General features: G+C 47.5%; 1 protein-coding gene across 7 annotated transcripts in view; it reads right to left on the bottom strand.

The window, feature by feature from the left end:
• The window catches only part of AGAP1 (ArfGAP with GTPase domain, ankyrin repeat and PH domain 1), a 309343-nt gene that overhangs the window by 237355 nt on the left and 50691 nt on the right, over window positions 1-21297 (bottom strand). Inside the window, exon 1 of one of the 7 annotated variants that reach the window (XM_063400011.1) lies at window positions 6463-8049. The exons of 4 other annotated variants lie outside the window; for them this stretch is intronic. In XM_063400011.1, the coding sequence (XP_063256081.1) occupies window positions 6463-7474 (1012 nt within the window). In that variant the 5' untranslated portion in view covers window positions 7475-8049. Of the gene's footprint in view, window positions 1-6462; window positions 8050-21297 lie in introns of those variants that run through there. 2 more of the 7 variants (XM_063400009.1, XM_063400010.1) reach the window with 2 other exon arrangements.

Genomic DNA, 21297 nt, shown 5'->3' with positions numbered 1-21297 from the left:
GTACTGACATTACAGCCAGATCCTACAGGGCTCCTCGTAAAGCCCTTGCTGTAACATCTCAATAGATGGAGAGATTTACTCTGGGTTATCTCTTCAGACAAGTGACCTTTACATCCTCATCTGGGCAGCCCCAACGGAACCCAAAACACGAGAACAAGAACCGAGCATGAGGTTAAATGATGACCTAAGTGAACCCACTCGACAAACATCCCTCCAAATGAGACCTACTGACCAAGTGACCCTCATGACAAACACGCTGCCCTGAGTTCCTGCCTCTTCCAAACCCCTTACAGCTGCTCCTGCAGCCCAAAAGCTGCACTGCAGGTCTCTCTGCCTTGCTTCCCTTCTTATTCCCAAAGGAAACCTCAATAAATAACAAGGCCGACCATTAATGTCGTCTGTGATGATCAAAAAAAGACTGCAGAAAGCTACAGCGCACTGTTTGCTTATTCTCTCGCTGGCATTTGCCGCCTGCTTTGCTTTAAGGAAACATTTGGTGCTATTTTGTCAATAAAGCACAAGTATTTGTCACACACTGTCATTATGTACCAGCCTGAACCATCAAAATCATCAAACGCCCCGTTTTCAACTCCCATCAAGATAATAGCTTTATGCTGGATGCTTTTCATGAACAAAATAGCTGATAGTTTCACGGGTTCAGTATACTGACATTTCTTTTTCCTCACACATGAAAAAAGCCATTCTGTGGTTTTTGGCAGAAAGTGCCTCTCGCTGTGTGTTTACTGCAGTTGCCATGGGGAAATCCCAACACCACTTATCAAAAGTAACACCAGCACATTAACAGTCTGCATTAATGATTTCTTGTTAAATCCTATGCAGCCCAAAGTGAAAAGGAATATTCAGGCATTTAAAACATTTGCTCTCTGCTTTCCAAACACCGATTCCTGAGGTTATGGCCATGCCAAAGAAAACCCCAGTACACGCCATCGTTTTACACTCATCATTTGGCAACTGGAGAGTTGTACTTGGGCAATCCGTGCTCAACTACTGCTGGTCATCAGCTCTGTAGGATCAAAATTAGCTCTGCTCTGCAGCAGACAGCCAAACTGCTCGTTCAAATACACCCAAGTGGTTCTTCAGTGGTGATCTAGGAATCCAAGACCTGGATGCAGCCCTGCTAATGAACTCACGTTGCTTTGAAATTGTATTTTGTGAAACAGGAGTGATGGCAGGTTCTGGCTGCTTCACTAGAGAGAGTAAGGGTTCAGCATCTGGTATCTGTGATTTCCTTCTGCAGGGCAAAATGACCATTACATCCAGTAAAGAACTGCAGTCAAGTCATGCAGCAACTATGAGCAACTTAAACCCTCCCCTGGTCCCAGGAAAAAGCCATCTGCCACCTCATATACAGACTCTGCCTCTGGTAAACCAGTAACTGTAGACTCGCCAGGATGGGCAAAGAGCTCCAGAGGAACCCTGTGCTCCTTAGAATCAAAGAATCCTTTAGGTTGGAAAAGCCCTCCAAGGCCATGGAGTTGAATCTGTGACTGATCACCACCTTGTCACCAGCCCAGAGCACTGAGCGCCACGTCCAGGCCTTCCTTGAACACCTCCAGCGATGGAGAGTCCGACCCTCCCTGGGCAGCCCCTTCCAAGGCCTGAGCACCCTTTCCATGGAGAAATTCCTGCTGATGTCCAACCCGAGCCTCCCCTGGGCCAGCCTGAGGCCGTTCCCTCTCCTCCTGTCCCTGTTCCCTGGGAGTAGGGCCCAATGTCCCTGGCTGTCCCCTCCTGTCAGGAGCTGTGCAGAGCCACAGGGTCCCCCACACTAATCCTCCTTTTCTGCAGGCTGAGCCCCTTTCCAGCTCCCTCAGGCTCTCCTGGGGCTCCAGCCCCTTCCCCAGCTCCGTTCCCTTCCCTGGACACGCTCCAGCCCCTCAGTGTCACCCAGAGCTGGGCAAGCCCTGGAGGGGCTCAGCAGGGCTCGGGCCCTGCCCTGGGGCTGTGGCACAGCAGGGCTGGCACGGCCCAAGGGCCATTGGCCTTTTGCCCTCCTGAGCACACCTGGGCCCATTTTCAGCTGCTGCTGATCAGCACCTCCAGGTCCTTTCCTTACAGCTCCTTTCCAGCCACTCTCCCTCAGCCTGCAGTGCTGCAGGGATTGTTGTGACTCAAGGGCAGGACGTGGCACTTGGCTTCCCATCACACTGAGCAACCTCAGATTCAAGGCGAGGAATTAGGAGAAAGGAAAAGGAATATAATGTTCTGAGTGTTTCTTTTCCTTGTGCAAGTTGTTCTTTGGACATCTGCATGAGCTTCATTAGGTAAACACATCGTTACCTGCAGTGGTAAACCAAGGAACAGGCAGATCTCTGGCAAAACAACACAATGCTAATTCAATTTACAGAGCTCGGTCTAGGAGGGGATGGAGATGAATGCCTGCACAGCACTTCACAGAAGTATTCACTGCTCTGTCCCAACAAAGTTACCCTTCACCACCATTAGGCATTTAACTGTCAAGTTTATACAGAGAAGCATTAAAATTCTACATTTCTTTTCAATTTAAAGTGAAAAACAAAGACCACAGCTGCTGGCAGCTGGCACATACTTCAATATTGTGCAAACATTAATCCATCTCATTCTCTAATTCAGCCAGTGACCTTAATACCAGTTCAGTTCTTAATCACCTGGCTCTATCAGTGCAGCTGGCATTCATTTTGCTTGACACAAGACCTACCCAATAAATAATGATAAAAAACCCTCTTAGACAATGCTTGAAAATGCTTGACCCCAAATGCAATCTGTTTATCTGCTGGGTTTTATTTTCATAACAACCTCTAGACAACACTCACAAGAACTGAAACGGCTGAAAGAGTCCTAGAAGGCTTTTACTTCATGAAATCAGGGACCCTCCAGGGCTGAAAAAGATTATGCTTATGCCAGCACAGCACCAAAAACCTGCAGCTACGACCCAGGGAGCCGTACAGGAGCAGTTCCAGCGCATTTGCATCCTACTGCTCAAATCCCATGTGCTCCAGATCTCTGTGCACTCATCCGTAAGAGCACATCAGGCTGACTGGGCTGCCCTGGGAAAGGCAGAGCACAGCAGAGCAGTGACCAGGGGAGCAAGGAGATGACACAGAACTAACAAGAACTATCTCAAGTGAAGCTTTACAAGGAAAGGCTGGAGGCCTCCAACAGAGATCACTCAGCAGCTCTGCTCTGCTTCCCACGACTCTAAGCTGCAGAGAATTTGAGATAAGAGCTTAAAACTAACTCCTCTAAAACCTCAGGGGAAAAAAACCTCAAAAGAGCAGTTGATCATATTATAATGATACTCTTTTTGATAGTCAACAATTTTGATACCAAATCTGCTTAGTATATCCTAAAGAGAGGTTATTCAAACACTTATCTCAAAACAAAAGCCAAAAGTGAGAACCACTGAAAAAGAAACTATTTTAACACCACCCCTCACACCCTCAGCCTCAGCCATCCTCCTCCTTCCTCCGGAGCAGCAAGAGTTCCTCTCATGAGGAAAGAATAATGAAACTTCAAGGAGAAAAAAGTTTAGATGAGGAATGACATTCCCCTTAATGTCTTCTAAATGGTTTAAGGCAAAAATAACTTCTCTGGCTTGAAGTTTATGGAAGTTTCTCTTTCTGCCTTTGGGGATAGCAGTCATGCATATAGAAAACCTTTCTTCCTTCAAATAAATGGATCCCCTGCTTCCCCTCGCAAAAGTTTTGGGAATTGTTGCTTGCATAGGATTTGAGACCAACAATATCACAGCAAATGTGGTTTGCAGGTAGAAAAGGAAAAGGCTTGATGCTCAAGGGCTGTTTAGTGACAACATGAATAACTACTGAGAGTCCATAGACTGATCCCAGCCAAAAATCAACCTTTACCGACTTCACAGCCTAAGTCAGACTCAGCGACATCAAAACCAAGTAGACTTAAAAATTCTTCACTCTTCTGCTTAAAAACTTGTTCAAAACTCTGTTATACCTGACTGTGATAGGTAAAGCAATTTCTTTTCAGGAAATATCATCCAAGCAGGTATCGCAATACCCATTTGAAGCTAAAAATGTCACCAAGCTACATTTTTTAAAATTTCTACTTTCTCTTAAGACCCTGGGCAGGCTTTTTGTAGCAAGTACAAAATCAAATAACTCCTGCACAGCACCAAATGCAGAGAATACCAAGGCCATGACGGAAAAAAGTGTAGAATCCTAAAATCACAGCCTGGTTTGGGTTGGGAGGGACCTGATCTCATTCCACTCCCTGACATGGACAGGGACACCTTCCACTATTCCTGGTTGTTCCAAGTTCCAATGTCCAACCTGGCCTTGGACACTTCCAGGAATCCAGGGGCAGCCACAGCTTCTGTGAGCACCCTGTGCCAGAGCCTGCCCATCCTCACAGCCAAGAATTTCTTCAAGTTTCCAGAGAATAAAACCCACACTGAAATTAAGGTTCCATCTGTGTGTCTGCAATTACTTCAGAATCAGGAGTAACAGGATTGCACAGGACTGTCAAGAGCACACCAACTTCACAACTAAAAGGAACAAGTTCTGGCCAAACAGCAGCTTGTTCCAACCTTAAAATATTAAAAGATATTTGGCCTGTTAATGTAATATCTAATTAAACATTTTTCTCAACACAGTAGGAGAAACTAAAGACAAATTAGTTCAAGTTCAGCTTTCTAACTGTGCACAAGCTTTTTTCCCAAGCTGCAATTTCATGTAAAGAAAGGAAGGAAACAGAGCCCAGCAGGCCTGCTAACCCGTAACACAAGCCTGTCACACTGCTGCCTACTGCAGCCACATCGCTGGGCCACGGGGACACGTTTTCTGGAGAACAAGCCTCAAGGCTTCATTGCACCAGACAAATTTGGCAGTGGCACGTACAGAAGAACCTCTCTTGAACATCTTAGTGCTGTGTACCAAGAGTTATTGATTAACTGAAGTCTCCTCTCAGGCTGGGAGGACTGTGCTCCCAGTGTATGACCGTGTGCAGTGGCAGAGAGCAGGAGCTGGAGTGTGCTGGCACAGGACAGGCATAAAGAGCCAAATGAAGTAATTCTCTGTTGTGGTTACCTTGAACTTTAACCAAGGTCAGACCACAATTTCCGTCAAGATTATTATAAGCCCACATGAATGCCTCTACATCAATAAAACCTTACAGTCCTCAGTTACTAGGTCTGAATATTTGGCTCTGCTCCTCGTGCCTCAAACTCTGGGCACACTCCACTCGCAGCAGGAGCTCTGGATATGGAAGGGGCTGGCAGCTGGTTATTGCTTTCCCCAGTAAACCACCTGGGCCCAGCTCCACACCATCCTCTGCTGTACCTGGGCCTTTATGAAAGCTTAACCTAATTGAGAACTGTATTTTCAGAAAAGCAGCAACTACTCAGAGATGATTTGCCACCTGATAAGCACTTAGTGCTCAAAGGCGACTATAACTGCTGGTTAAATGTTTCATCACAGATACTTATTAAAGATCTGAAAGCACAGCTAGAAGAAAGCTCCACAACCAGCATTTCTGGTTTGACACGTCCCAGCCAATGATACCAGGATCCTTCCAGATCCTCACAGAAAGCAGCTCTGTCAGCTCTTCCTTGCCATCCCACAGTAAGGTACCTCCATCCCACAGTAAGGTCCTTGTTCAAGTTTTTCTTGTATCTGAGGGATTCACAAACCTCTAGAATTCCTTATCTGATTTCCACCTAGACTAGAAATGCTCTGGCTAATTTGTACACAGCTCTATATAAAATGACTCAAATAATAAAATAATTCAAAGAATGTGGCTTCTGAGTCTGTACTGTGTTTTTCAAAAATATCTAACTCAGTTCAATCTCTTTTATTACAATGAATGCTTAGACATTTACACCAGCATTCACTCACTTCTCCAGCAATGCCCATTTCTAACCACCATAACCCATCTTTCAGATTACAGAACACTTTCCAAAAGGAGAAAGTCCCACTGCTGTGCAGCACTGGGCCACCCAGTGACCTATATACAGCAGCACTCCAGTTCAGCTTCTATTCCATTATTAAACAAGCGACACTTGCCTCACTCAGCTGTCCTAGAATGCACAACCAATCACCCCAGAGAGGGATTTTTGGTTCAGGAGGACACACAGCCTGACCTGCACTCTGCAGAGCTGTGCTACCATGTGCTTCAAAGCACGCTGTATCCATAGAATCACAGAATGCTTTGGACTGGGAGGGACCTTAAACACTATCTCGTCCCACCCCCTGCCATCGGCAGGGACAGCTTACACTACTCCAGGTTGCTCCAAGCTCCATCCAACCTGGCTTTCGACACTTCCAGGGATCCAGGGGCAGCCACAGCTTCTCTGGGCACCCTGTGCCAGGGCTTCTCCACCCTGATCTACCCCAGGGCAGCAGCTCCCTCTCTTTGCACCTAACACCCCCTCGGCCCCACCATCCATCCCCCAGCACCGATGCCGAGCCACCCAGATGAGACAAGGATGGGCACCTTTATGGGGGGACCCGTTGATGCTCTCGGAGCTCGACTGCATGTCCACGGCAGCTCTCCTGAGGCTGCTAAAATAAGCCCTGGACCTGGAGAAGCTGCTGCGGGGGGAGCGCCCGTGGGGGCTGCCGAAGAGAGCGGCTGGGCCGTCCCTGCGGGCGAAGATGCCGCTGAAGAAGCGCAGGAGCCGGTGCTCGGTGCCGGCGGCGGGGCCCTCCCGGCCCAGCCGCTCCGAGAGCCGCTGCAGGTCGCTGTTATCCAGGGTCCGGTTCTTGCTCTTGCTGCGCTCCCAGCGCTCCAGCCGGGACAGCGGGTCCGCCTGGCTCAGCACCTCGCCCACGTCCAGCGTGTTGCGCTTCTCGGGGGGCTCTGCGGAGAGCGCGGCGGGCGGCGAGGGCGGCGGCGGCCCGGGCAGGCACCCGGAGCTGCTGTGCCGCCGCACCCGGGCCGGCTCCGCGCCGCCGCCGCTCCAGTGCCTGAAGCTGAAGCTCCGCCGCAGCAGCCCCGGCTGCCGCCGCGGGCTGTGGCCCCGCTCCCCCGGGGCCGGCTCCCCGGGCCCTCTGTCCTTGTCTTCCTCCTCCCCGGGCGGGGATGCGGCGGCCGCCGCGGCTTCTCCGGCTCCGGCGCTGCCCCGCGGCGCCCCGGGCACGGGCGGCCCCGCTCTCCTGGGCACCTTGAGGCGGCCCAGCTCCAGCTGCCCCGTGCTCAGCGTCCTGAAGGTGCGGAACCCGCAGGGGCTGGGGACCGTGTCCCGCTCCTCGCCTTCCTCCTCGCCCTCCTCCTCCTCCAGCAGCAGCAGCCCGGCCCTGGTGAGGCTGGAGGAGCCCGGCGGACGGCTCCGCCCGCGCCGGGGCAGCTCGGGGCCGGCGCGGCCGCTCTCCGGCCCCAGCAGCTCCTTCTTCACCATGGTCACGGAGATGCGGTACACGGTCTTCCTCTGCGGGGTGCCCCGCTGCATCCTCTCGGGGGAGGAGGCGGCGGCGGCCGGCGGCTCGCTGCTGTCCAGGAGGTACATGATGGCTCTGCCCTTCAGGCAGCGGCGGCCACCGCGGGCATCGGCGCCGAGAGGGAGGGATGGATGACGGGTGGATGGATGAATGGATGGATGGCGGGTGGCTGGAAACGCAGAGCCACAAAACACTGCAACCCGGTTAAAAAATAATGAAATAAATAAATAGTAATTAAAAAAAAAAAAAAAAAGGCTCCGGTGTCACACCCCGCTCTGCGGCGGGGTCAGGCTGGGCTCTGGCTGCGCTCCCCGCCGGCGGCCGGCGTCCATGGCAGCGGCATCCCGGAGAGGCGCCGAGGCACGGCTCACATCCAGGCACGCATCCTCCTCCCGCGGAGCCCGGCTCCCGTCTTCACGGCATGGGAACTGCAGCAGCCGCTTCCGAGCTCATTGTTTACAGCGCGGCCGCACGGCTGCGGATCCGGCCGGGTTTTCTCCTGCCCGCTCGGCCGGGTCAATCCGCTCAGCATCCGCGGCGGCTCCGTGGCGCGGCGGGCGCGGGAAGGGCCGCGCGGGAGCGGTGCCGGCGGTGCCGGAGCGCCCGGCGCACGCCCCGGGGCGGGCAGCGCGCAGCGGAGCGGCGGGGCCCGGCCGCGCCGGCCGGCAGCAAACAAGCGCCGGAGTGGAGCCCCGCCCGCCCGGGAGCGGCAGCAGAGCTCCCGGATTGCCTCGGCCACCTCCTCTCGGGAAAGGGATACACCTCACGCTGCCCTGCCAGCAGCAGCTGCAAGGCAGAAGCACGGAGTTGGCCTCTGGAGGTCGTCCAGTCCAAGCTCCTGCCCAGGCAGGGTTACCTACAGCAAGTGACACATGCAAGTGAGGATGAAATGGCTCCAGAAAGGGAGACTCCCCAGCCTCCCTGAGCAGCCTTTTCCCATCCTCAATGTACAGAAGTTCTTTCTCGTGTTCACGTGAAACTTCTCGTGGTTCATGTTATTATGGCCATTGCTCCTCATCCTGGCACTGGACACCACTGAAAAGTCTGGCATCACCCTCCTGGCACCTGCCTTTCGGGATAATTATATGTATTAATGGGATCCAGGATTTATCCAGACCCACGAAAGTGCAAGGCAAGTGGTGTCCATCAGCTTGGACCACAACCTGAGCTCAGATCTTAGTTCATTCTGCATCCAAGGCAACACTTTCTCCTTAAAACCAGTCCAAATTACCCAGAACCGATTAGGTTTTTTATCTGTGATCCTCCTTAATAAATGTTTGCTCACCATGACACTCTGCACCATTAACAAGCCCCATTTCTGGACTGGTTAGTCATGCAAAAACCCTTCCCAAGCAGTGGTTTCATCAGAACCTGGCTCTGGTACACAGCTGGAGGAGGGCGTGACACACACACCCCCTTTCACACCCAGCCTGCCAATGCTTTTGCAGGGATGCTGAGGTAATTACCATCAATAAATGCCTGCTCTTATTCACTCACAAACCAGGACGGCAGAAAAAAAGAAGTTAAGCAACATTAGGAATAAGGTTTCTAGGTTCCATGCCTAAAATCCCATAAAAAGTCAAGCCTGAAAAACCACCTTCAGCTGCCTTGCACCTCCCTCCCACGTCTACAATCAAAACATCCTTTCCCAATGCCAGTGAGAGTCAAAAGCAATAAAAATACAGGTGTAAAAAGGAAGGAAAGCACTGCCACTTCCACCACTAAACTGTGTGCCCAGGTGCCACATTTCCAGGTCTTTTAAATCCCCCCAGGGGTGGGGTCTCCACCACTGCATGGGGCAGCTGTGCCAGGGCCTGAGCTCACTTTCAGTGAGGAACAGCTCCAGACCTTGAGACACATCTGGATAAGGCCCATCCTCGGGAGCAGTTCCAGGGGGGAGGCTGGACTCCCTCACCAGGAATAAGGGATGCTCTGGGTCCCAGCCTCTACACACATCCATTTATTGATGACACTGTAGTCCCACAACACACACTGCTGCTCCCCTAACACAGAGAATTCCTGATTTAGCTCGTTCTCCAGATATCAGAGTTGTCTTCAACACTGACTGATTAACACTGATTGTTTCTCTTAGCTGTATTCACCACAGAATTGACCTGCACATGTATCTGCAGCAGATTTGGATTCAAGACCAGGGGCTTGGAGCAACTTGGTTTATAGTGAAAGGTGTCCCTGCCCATGGAGGAGAGTTGGAACAAGACATTTAATGTCCCTGGGATTCTAAGAGGTCTCCCTGCACCAGCCTGAAAACAAATTTCCAGTTCCTTCAAAATGATGTTCACTACCATGGAACAATGGCATATTTTTCCATTTCTCTGACACCTAAAAGGTCATTTCCAAAGGAAAAAAAAAAAAAAACAAAAGGAAGAGAGGGGGGAGGAAAGACTTGTTACTAAATACTAGTCTAAGAGTAAAAATTTGTTATTATGTTTTTCTCAAGATCCAAATCTGTAAATTCACCAGACTTCGAGTGTGCGGGGCTGCCAGGCTGCATCCCGCCTCGTAATCCAGGCCGCGCTTTCCAGCGCGCCGCGCGGGGAGCGCAGCCTCCTCACTCGGAGCGGGATCAACCATTTTTCATCCTCCCGGGATGACAGACCCCTCCAGAGGAACCACTTTTAAGCGCAGACAAATAGCCGGCACATTCCTCCAGCCCCCTCCGGAGCATCCCACACGCCCCCTCTCCCGCATCCCGCCCCGCTCGCACCGGGGTGGAAACGCGGACATCCATCATGGGTTCGGGCTGCTGCTGCAGCTCTTTCTACGGGCACTAAGTGGTACTCGAAGGTTGCTCTGCTGCTACTCATCACAACTTATCGCCCTGCAACTTCTTGTAAGGCTTCCTGTAAATTGGACGAGTTGTTTTGCAGCCGCCTGTGCTGCTGGTGCAAAGCCCATGACCTGGTGGTCCTGCCATCCCCCTTCATCCCCGAACTACAGAAATCTGCTTTAATTACTCGTCTAACACCGGGTTCTCTCAGAGCAGGGACCTAACTCCCAGCGCAAGGGATGTCGCGTTTAACATTCCGGGAGAGCTCCACGATGCCCGCGGAGGCAGTGCCCAAACTGCGGGGACCCTGCCCGCAGCCCGGGGCGGCAGCGCTCGGGGCCGGGCCCACCCCGGCCGGGCTGCGGGCCAAGCGGCGAGCGCAGCCCTGCTCCTGCCGCTCCTCCCGGCCCGCAATTAGCACAGATCCGCTCCCAGAACGGGACAAGTCCCTCAGGCCCTGGGACGAGAGCAGCCGGGAGCCGCGGCAGCCAACCCAAACAAGTCATTTGGCTCGCAGCCCACGCCGTGTGTCCTGAAGGGCCCTCGGCAGCGGCTCCCGCTCACCTTTCATTGCAGAGGCGCTTGGAGCAGTGCAGGACTACAGGCACTGTCAATGCCGGGCTCTGAAAGGCGGGCCCGCTCCGGGGGTTCACACCCTCCATGCATCCCACCTCATTCCAACGCTGCCAAACGCTCCAGGACCTTTCTGCCAAGCTCACAAAACACCCCCAAAGGATTCTGCTTGACAAAGTGTTGCTGTCCCTCCAATGAGGTCACACTGGAAAGTAGAACCATGGAAATCCTCCATCCCGTGTAGCCAGTAAAAGGCCACGTTTGCCATTTCCCACGCAGGAGAAGCTCTCTACCAAAATTTAGAATTTCACCATTCTCAGCAATGAACCCAGTATTTTTAATCAATGAAACACAGGTGTCTCAAACACACCTTTAGAAAGCTTCAAGCAAAACTCGTGTGATCAGAGTAAGCGCAGAGGGAGCTCTCTGAACACACCTTTCACTCACTGATGCCCACCCCGGATGATGTTCTGGAGCTGAGTTTCACATTCCCAGCACACGGCGCTCACTGCCTGCTCATCATCAACTGCAGAGATGACCCTGCTGGCAGGAGAAGCATTCCTGCTCTGCAACAGCTGCACAGCAAGGTCACCGTGAGCAGCAACTACTACTGGTACTGACTTTAGAAAGCAAACACTTCTCGTGTCATTCCAAGTGATGCAAAACAGGCGTTGCATTTTCTCTTTTCCCAAGAACTCTTCGCAAAAATTATTATAATTATTTGATTCCTTGTTCTTAATTCCTTACAGGTGTTTCACATTCTGCCAGCAGATCCAACACTATCACCACTCAAATGTAAATGCCCAGACATGAAGAAAGAACAGTTGGACCTGATGATCCTAAAGGTCTTTTCCAACCTGAACAATTCTAGGATTCTATGAAATGCCTCAGACACCAGCAGCATCTCAGAATTAGCATTTTCATGCTGAGACAGATTGGACAGGTTTGCCAAAACCTTCCAGGGACACAGTTCCTGTGATGCTGCTTGTTTATATGCCCATGTTTTGGATTTTTTTGGACACTTCACTGCCTTCAGTGTCTTTATTATTGTAAGAAAAGCAGCCCTAAACCTTACCATTTTTGCAGACTGCAGGTTAAACTCTAGACACACAGTATCACTCCAAGTAGTGGTTCCTTTGGCAAATTGATTGTGGGAGGCAAAATTAGGTCACCTGAGCAATTCTTTGGAGTAATTCGGACGTGATTCCACTTTTGTCTCCTGGAGAGGCCGCGCTCCATCCGCTGTGTGTCATCACGGATCAGTGTTCAAGCAGCAAACAAGAGAAGGCATCTGGACCAGAACAACATTGTGCTGCAGGGGACCAGCAACACAGAGCCCAAACTCAGGGGCTCTCTGGAGCCACAGGGGTTGCATTAAGGCACTGATCTGTGCTCTCCTGTCACTCTGCACTTGTCCATTAAACAGGCCCGAGTTCACTGGAGGCAGTTCTTCACTCAGATGAAGAACAGAGACATCTCACAACAAAGCAGAGAATAGGAGCTACCAGCAAGAAGTCAGCATTTGGCATCAATAATGATCTTACTGTCAGCACAAGGAAACCACGTTCCTGTCCTAAAAACACTGGATGCTGAGCAGGAAAGGGAATGAGGGCGACGGGATGCGCACTAAAAATGCAACTCAGTCATTTGTCTTTGTCTCACCAGGAGAGAGGTAAAATGTTTGGCATTGCTTCCCCAGGAAGACCGTGCCTTATTGCCAGGGATATTCAACCACATGGGATAATAAAAGTCACAATAATTTCAATTTTCATTTCTCAGCGTGGGTTATGGTACTTCCTTTCACATCAATTATGCCTGTTATGCACTTCATAGTCTAAAAGGCTCTTGCTTCATAAGACTACATTATTTTATAAATAGAATAATGAAATACCCTTGACTCATATCCATTCAGTGAAGATGAGGGAAGGGATCGCTCAACTTCATGTGAAATGGAAAAAAATCAAGTTAAATCAGTTATGATTTTTTTTAACCATGACACAAGCTAGGGGTACTATTAAAAAAAATTATCTTCAAGCAAATTCCAGATTTCATAAAATCTCTGATGTCCAGGCATAGCAGGTTTGATCCCTGCAATTTACTGAAAAGTATAGAACAAACCTTCTATTTTAAAGGGAAAGAGCACAAAACCACTTGAATTCTTCTGCATGACTGAGCTCATCCTTTTGATTTCTGCCCCCAAGCTGATGGGGCTATTAAAATTAATATATTGTGTCCATCCATCAGCTTCTCCTCAGCTTAAAAACAAAACAGCACACTGACTGAAGCTGGATTTTCACTGGATAAACCAGGGTAGTTCTCAGTTATCTTCTCACCAAACAAAGAGGCATCCAGAGAATTAAGTGCCAGATTCATCTTCCCATTTTAAGTGAAGAATTTTTTACATCTCATCATCTGACAGGAGTTGTATCCTTCTGCTGCTATTGAAATTAGTTGAAGCGGGACAGGCAAGAGTAAAACATAAGAAAAATAAAATAGATCATAGAAACTACATATTAATACTTCAAGCTAAGACACTAAAGCTTGTTGTCCTGAGAGCTACACTGTTGAATTATAGATACAAGACTTGATCTGTACTTCTATAAACTTGGTTTATCATTCTGCCATTTCCCCAAGGCCTTGGGGATGGAACAACCAATGCTAAAGCCATTCCCACTGGTGATCCCGAGACCCTGCTTCCACTTCAATCCCAGCTGCCAACACAGATCTGTTCACATACTGCAGTCATTCACAGGGATAATGGTAGAAATGCGAATTCTGTGACTTTAATTTGCTTCCAAGCAGGCTGCCAGTGTCACCTAGGAGCCCTGCTTGCTGTTCTTTTCATCTCCCGAGACAGAACACCCCAGACACCGACAAACAGCAGCAGGACACCTCAGCCATCTGAGGGATGCTCAGAAAAGCATCACCTGATCCAACTCCAAAGGGCTGCTCCTGTCACCTGCCTGCCCTCTCAGCTGCTGGCAGGCAAAGATTCCAACAATAAACTGCAAGAAAACTCATTTTTCTACACACCCAGCATTCCCTGAGAGGGCTGTTAACAATCCAAATTTGTACATGACACCGCTTCAGAATCTCATTTTAAATACAGGTATTTATTAATAGATAACACATTATTATAAAGCCATGTTTGTCTCAATAAGAAACAGCACAAATTTCAATAAATCCTAATCTTTAACTCATTTTGGATATTATGTCTTTTTTTTTTAAGAAGCGAATGCTTTTTAACTCAAGCTATCATGCATTTCCTTTAATCCCCTCTCTGGCACTGTAAAATATTCTGACAGGCAGCATCAGTTGTAACTCAGGACTGCACCTTTTGCTTATTAGTTGTGGTCTTTCAGTACCTCACAAGCAGGAAGATTTCCAGATGCCTGCCTGCTATCCAGTGTTCCTCATTCTTAGGTAGGTTGTTTTTCACCTCAAATCACCTATACACTCAAAGAGACCGCACTGCAGCAAGGCAAAGGGAACTCAAGAAAGCACTTTTGGCTAAACTTTCAGCTCCCAAATATTGGAATCAGGTGAATTTGCCATTACCAAGGATCTAGGTGAGCACTCACAGTCACAGGATGATCTGCATGAAGCCTAGGCAGGCTCTGAAGGGCCATGAATACAAAGTTTATGGAAAAGGACTATTCCAAAAGCACGGACTTGGATCCATCAGCGTAAGAAAGAGGGAGGATGTGCCATGACACCTGCTCCTGCCACAGCCATCTATTAACTCAGCACTGTTACTCTTCTGGGAACCTGATTAAACTGCTGCCACTACACAGCATTTCTCTGCAAAGTGTCACAACATGTATCACAGATTTAACACTGGATTTTTTTAACTGCAGGCAGGAAAACGAAGCAAGGAACAGGAATGGAATGGGGAGGGTAGTCTGGGCTCATCTACAAGTAGATGACAGAAGAACTCTCAACTGTGGTGTTCCGTTCTGGATACAGACATTCCATAGACTCAGACTGGACCTACCTCAGGGAACAGAGGCTTGGGGTGCAGTTACAACTTTACACTCCCTTTTTACAACCTCAGAAATGGAGTGTTGCTTTCCCCACAGGATTCAGGGCGACCTTAAGGCAGCCTTCCAGCACCTAAAGGGGGCTTACAAGAAGGCTGCAGAGGGACATTTCACAAGGGCTTCCAGTGGACAAGACAAGGGGGAATGGCTTTAAACAGAAGGAGGGCAGGGTTAGATGGGATATTGGGAAGGAATTTGTCCCTGTGAGGGTGCTGAGGCCCTGGCATAGGGTGCCCAGGGAAGCTGTGGATGCTTCTGGATGCCTGACGTGTCCAAGGGCACCAGGCTGGACAGGGCTTGGAGCCACCTGGGATAGTGGGAAGGTATCCCTGCCTATGGCCTTTAAGGTCCCTTCCAACCCAAACCACTCTGTGGTTCTACACCACCACTTCTCTCTGTCTCTCCAGCTGCATCCACCACCTATAGAGGGCATTTTGTGGGTACACATGAAGGTCAGCTGCACGCCAGCCTTTGTGAGGGGTTACACAATCAGGCCTTCTGCCTGAGGACAGAGCAGATGGAACCTGCTCCCAGCTCTGCCCTCCAGGTGCTGCACTCAACAAGCCACCCTGTGTTATGCAAGCCTTGCTTTAAAAGTCTGCTTGATGCCTTTTCTGCAGCTGAACAAACCATGACGTCTGTAAAGGCTTTTAACAATCGCCCAAAGTTTTTAAAAAGCTTCTCTCTTTAAAAAAAAAGTATAGTAGTAAAGAAAATGTGATGTGAAATGAGCTCAAGTAGCTGTGTTTTCAAGCCATCCTTGAAGCCAAAAAGGTTTTAACAGACACAAACACAGTGGGTTTGGGTAAGAACTTTTCTGCAAACTACGCACTGACCCAAGGGGCACCAAAGGACACAAACAGTGTGCTAAAATGAACCGTGCAAAGCAGCAAACCCAAACAGCTTCAATTCCTACACAGCTTGCTGAAGTCTGTCCTAGCTCAGCTGCCACACCTGCACACCTTGGGAATGGCAGTACCACCATGCATGTGGAAGAAGGGAGGAGAAGGAGAATCTCCTTTTAGACCAGAAATTATCCTTAAGAAATTCCCTCAGTGAAAGATTATAATTGTTGGGATGTACAAGCAAACTAACAAGGTGCAACATGAGAGAACAGTCAGGGAAGCTGAAGGGGCTTGGCTGTTTCCCTCCAGATTTGCAGGAATGTTAACAGTGGCAGGAGGCAGAGATCCAAACCCCCTGTTTGGATCAGCTGGGAAATGGTCCTAAACACCAGCACTGCTGTGCTTTCAGAAGATTTAGAATCATAAAATCCCAGTGTGGTTTGGGTTGGAAGGGACCTCAAAGCTTGTCTCATTCCATCCCTGCCATGGGCAGGGACACCTTCTACTGTCCCAGGCTGCTCCAAGCCTCATCCAGCCTGGCCTTGGACACTGCCAGGGATCCAGGGGCAGCCACAGCTTCTCTGAGCACCCTGTGCCAGGGCCTCCCCACCCTCACAGGGAACAATTCTTTCTGTATCCCAAATTTCATATGTTCAACCTGTCTCTATTCAACAAAGATACTGCTTGAACAAAAGACTAAAATCTGAAGAATAGCATTTTCCATGGATGAAAGACATTTCTTATGAGCAACTTTTAATATATAGATTTGTCTCAATGCAATAAGACAGCACACAAATTCTCCCTTTGCTATCTCACATCCCACTTTTTAACATCCTATTCCTGTTCAGCAGCATTTCAATGGACAAGCTGCCTGTTATCTGAAGACCTACCATTAGTTTTAATGCAGAAAACTCATCCTTTAGCACTTCAGAAGATCTGCCTGAAACAGAAGCACTCATTAATGCAGAGACCAGCAGGAAACACAGCTCTATATGAATTTTGATTAGACTGGCTCTGAAAGGGGAAGCTAATTCCTGAAGCTGGCCCTTTCACCATGCACAGGGCTATAAAATGTGCCATTTCCTCCTGGTCCTCTACTTCTGCTCCTCCTGCCCTCCCCCCCCATTATAGTGGTTTCCATGCCATTTCATTAACAGGATAAAAAAAATTAACATAATTTTCTAACATGCCAAGAAAAAAGGGGGGGGGGGGGCAGGGGGGCTGGAAAATTCACTTCCTTGCTTTTGCTGTTTTAGCTCCAAAGCTAAGCAAGCCCAGCTGCTCAGGAAATACCATTGGAATGAACACATTATTGAACATGGAAGAATCGATCGAGATTGCTGTCAAAAATTTCACATGCTGCAAGCAGGCCAGCAATCAAAGGGCTCTTACGAAATACTTCTCAGCCATGTTGAACAACTTCATCTTTCAAAACTCAGGCACACGATCAAAATTACTTAAAAAAAAAAAAAAAGAAAGAAGAAAAAGAAGTCACAGAAAAAAGAAGTGAATTAGAGAAATTTCACCAGGAAGCCAGGAGCTATTTTTTGTTATTAACACCCGACATAACATTCTCTAGGTATTGCATTTATTCCAGACAAAATGAAGAGGGGGGAAAAGAAGTTATAGCTGAAGATGACTTCTTTCCAAATAGCAAGGCCTACTCATTTTGTGACTGATTCTTTTTACTGACACATTTGCTGACAAGACACAAAGAACATTGACTCTTCTAAAGGGCAACTTCAGCCTATTTTGCTGTAAATACTTGAACCCCATGGAGGTTTCTCTTCAGCTGACAGTGATGAACAGTTTGACCGTGCCAGAGTTGCTCAGGGCTCTGCTACAGCCCTGATAAGGAAATTTCAGGGCTTGGAGAAACCTGGGATAGTGGAACGTGTCCCTGCCCATGGCAGGGGATGGAACTAGATGAGTTTTAAGGTCCCTTCCAACCCAAACCAGTTTGGGATTCTATACCAGGTTTCACATATCCTGATGCAACAGATTGGTTTGTTTATTGTTTTCCTACATTTTCATAATGCTGTGCCACTCTGCAGTAAATACCTGCAGCAAGGCTGTTCTCCCCTGCATCAACAGATGAAATGTAGCTGCCTGTTCAGCTCCTTTTCCGAGCAATCATTTGGATTCTTACTTATTTCCCCTACAGAACCTTTTGGTGGCTTTCACAATCTGACAGCTGAGATCTTGGAGCACACAGGAGGACACTGTGAACTGATGCTGTTCTTGCAAATTCTGTATTTCTCCATTACTAAGCTGAAATAAACAATTTCTGCTGGGTTTCCCTTATTTTTTCTCTTAATTGTGTTGACCATAATGCATTATCACCTCACGGAATTTAGGTCTGGGATATTCCATTTGACAGTACCTGAAGTTTTTTGGTGTTTTAGTATCTGCTATCATGTACCTTTAGTCATTGAAACGTTCCCAGAAAAGGAGCCACTTCATTCAAAAACTCTGTACCTCCACAGGAAATACAAAATAAAAAATCATGAAAAATCATGAAAAATCATGAAAAATGAACAACCAACCCTCAGGGTACAGTGTATATAAAACAAAAATAAACCCTCAAGCACCTCCTCTTTTCCCTCCTCACCCCAACATCCACAAGATACAAAGAAGATACAACCTTCATAATTCTGTGACTCCACCATGAGTAGAAAAACATATTAATAACCACTATTATCCATTTCTGGCACCTTAAAACATTGTCCCCAATCTACATTTGAAGCCTGGTTCAAATAAATTGTTGCACAAGGACGATGTTGTGCATCCTTCCATTTACACCCCAGACAGGGGGGTTGAGTAAATTTCTTACAAAAGCAAATAATTACAGAAAACTTAAGCCCCCTGCTGTTCCTAATTTGAACTTCTTTCAGCTCAAAGCCACAGCCTTTGCTAATGGCCTGGATTACTTGTCAGAAATTAAGTTTTGTCTTAGAATCTCTCAAATTAATGACCTCAGTGTGGAATAAGCTTTGTGAACAAGAGTCCTGAGGATCCTGGTAAACACAAGAAAATAAAGAGAACCACAGGTTTTGAAGCTGAAGATTAAAAGGCTGCTTTAAAATTAAGATTATTTATAACAGATGAAAGCTGACCAGATAATGTATTTGCCTTCCTGAGTAGAGAGAATGCACTATGTCAAAAATTCATTCAAAAATCCAAGTCTTGTCCACCTTGAAAAACAATGAATGTCTTTATTTTCCCTTCCCTTCTTATCAGGGACAGATTTTCAACTATGCTCCTTCAACTTTTATTATGGCTTTTATGTCCAAGTCAAATAGTTTGCTCTTGGCATACATGAAACTAAATACTGACAGTTATTGACTGTAAAAGGAAATTCTTAATTGGATGAATTACACCCTCTTGATTTTAATAACAGATTTGTAGAAACGTTAACTCACACACAATTGCTTGCACTGTGATTCCCATTTTTTATTATACAGCTCAAGTTGCCAGAATTATACCTTACTTCATTGAAAAAAATAGATTAATTGAGTAAATTCATGTGAAGATTTATCAGTTTCTTACATTTAGGCACTTTAAAGGTGCTTGGTACTTCAATTAACTTGTAACATTATGAATTGTACAATCAGAACGCTCTTGAATAATGTTTAATTAAGACCCAAATGTCATAACAAAGGTTATCAGAGGTGTATTTAAAAGCATGTTTGACCTGGGAAAAGCTCATCTTGATTCAAGCTGTGAAGTGATTTGAAATTCAGTGAACTGGGGGAATTATTATTAAAGTAGAAGGCACAGATCTTCTGAAGAAATACTGAATTCCAGAGCATACAGCTTGCTGAGCAATTAGCATAAACAATTCTGACCTGTCCCTTTCCCTTGCTCACTGAAATTGGGATGCTCATAGCATAAGGAATATTCTCAGGAGAGAAAGATTTGCTGTCCCACCAGACAAGCACCTCAAGGAGAAAACTGCCAGGTGAAGAGTTCCAACTGTAGCTGGAATTTTTTACAAGTTAAAACAATCCGGGTTTTATGCAGTAATAAGAAACCTAACTGAATTAGGTCCTTCTGTCCAAAAGAAAGGAGTGAGGTCACAGATGGCTGCCAACTGCACCTTGGTAAGAAGCACTTCAGTGCAAAATTCTTTACCCACCTGACTTTTTCTCTGGTCTTTCATCACCAGGCACAATGTGCTTAATGCAAAAAGTGAAGTAAATCTATCTTTGAAATTAGAATCAAAGAAAATCATTAAGTGATCACAAGAGGGTGAGGACACCAACAGGAGCTGGCTTATCTAAAATTTGGATTTTACCCCTAGGTTGGTGACTGCAGTTCCTCTGACTGGAGACCACCTGAACCTCTAAAGGGCCCCAAAGGACCTGTGACTGATTAATCAGGATTCAGTAAACTACTGCTGAGATTGGCCGAAATACACGGCGCAAAGCCTGGCCCTCAAATCAAACTGTGACAAATCTCTGGCCCTTCAGCCAGCCAGCATTAGGGAATTTGGGAAACAGGCTGCAGCATCTGCACCACATTTTACTAAATTTGTCAGGTCTCGGTTGCAAACAACCTCAACAGATTTTGAAGCCCAGCATTAGATGTGCTGGGTTAGAGCCACAGGTGGAGCGTTGAGGCTCTGCTGTCACCTTGTACCTGTCACACCCTTCTCCAGCAGCAGGCAGATGTGGCTTTTCCTGGAGCAGCTGGGAACCTGGAGCAGAAAAGGCTGGGCAACCACCAGCAGTCTTTGTTTGCGTGCTGCCAGCTACTCTCACAAGAGATCAGGATCACATTCCAAGGAGTCAGGGAAGCAGACACAGACAGGTACCTTGGCAATCCTTCATGTCAAGCCTACAGCTCAGTTCCCAGTATCTTCCTTCCTGGTGGAAGGAAGCTGCACCTAATGTGGGTTTCATTCCTCCTCCAACCTCAGTTTTCATGGATATCTTTGTTTACACACAGGAGAGAAAGCAACAGGACAGAAACCTACCTGAAACAGACTTGCAAAACACCAGAGCTGGGGCAGAGAGCAGAGGAGAGCTAGAGAATGGGAAATACTTCCAGAAGTTTTGTCAAACATGAGTAAAGGGTTTGGGTTTTTATTTTTCCCAGCTGCAGGTCACACACCTGACAGGTTTTACGCAGGTTTTGGCCTGACCTTGCCTTGTGCAGGAGGCAAGACTAGATGATATCCCATGGTCTCCCCAACTTGAATTTTCCTGTAAAGGTGAAGGTTTTAAAACTGTTCAAACATGATCTTGCTATATTAAGTTTCATATCAAATGAAAACACTTCAAAATTTGAGTATTTCTCTAAGGAAAGCAAACTCATATCTATCCCTTTCATAACATTCTGTGCAGTATAACCAAGTTAGAGAATAAAGCAATTGGAGGGATTTTCCCCCTCATAACAAGCACACACAAATGATGAAGGTTCAAGCTTAAGAAAACAAAAAACCTCCTAATCATAACATAGTAATGTTACATGAAAAAAAAATCTCATTAAAGCCATAGTGATATCGCAACAATGCCTCCTGATACAAGTAATCATCTATTAATAAGCCTAAATCATATTTTATACTGGAATATCACTTACAGAAGAGAAGAACCATGTCCAAAATAACATTCTTTAAAGACACTGAACCATCTTCTTTAAAT

Source organism: Prinia subflava, chromosome 6 (genome assembly GCF_021018805.1).
Source record: "Prinia subflava isolate CZ2003 ecotype Zambia chromosome 6, Cam_Psub_1.2, whole genome shotgun sequence".
Classification (NCBI taxonomy): domain Eukaryota; kingdom Metazoa; phylum Chordata; class Aves; order Passeriformes; family Cisticolidae; genus Prinia; species Prinia subflava.
This window is presented reverse-complemented; position numbering and strand designations above follow the sequence as displayed.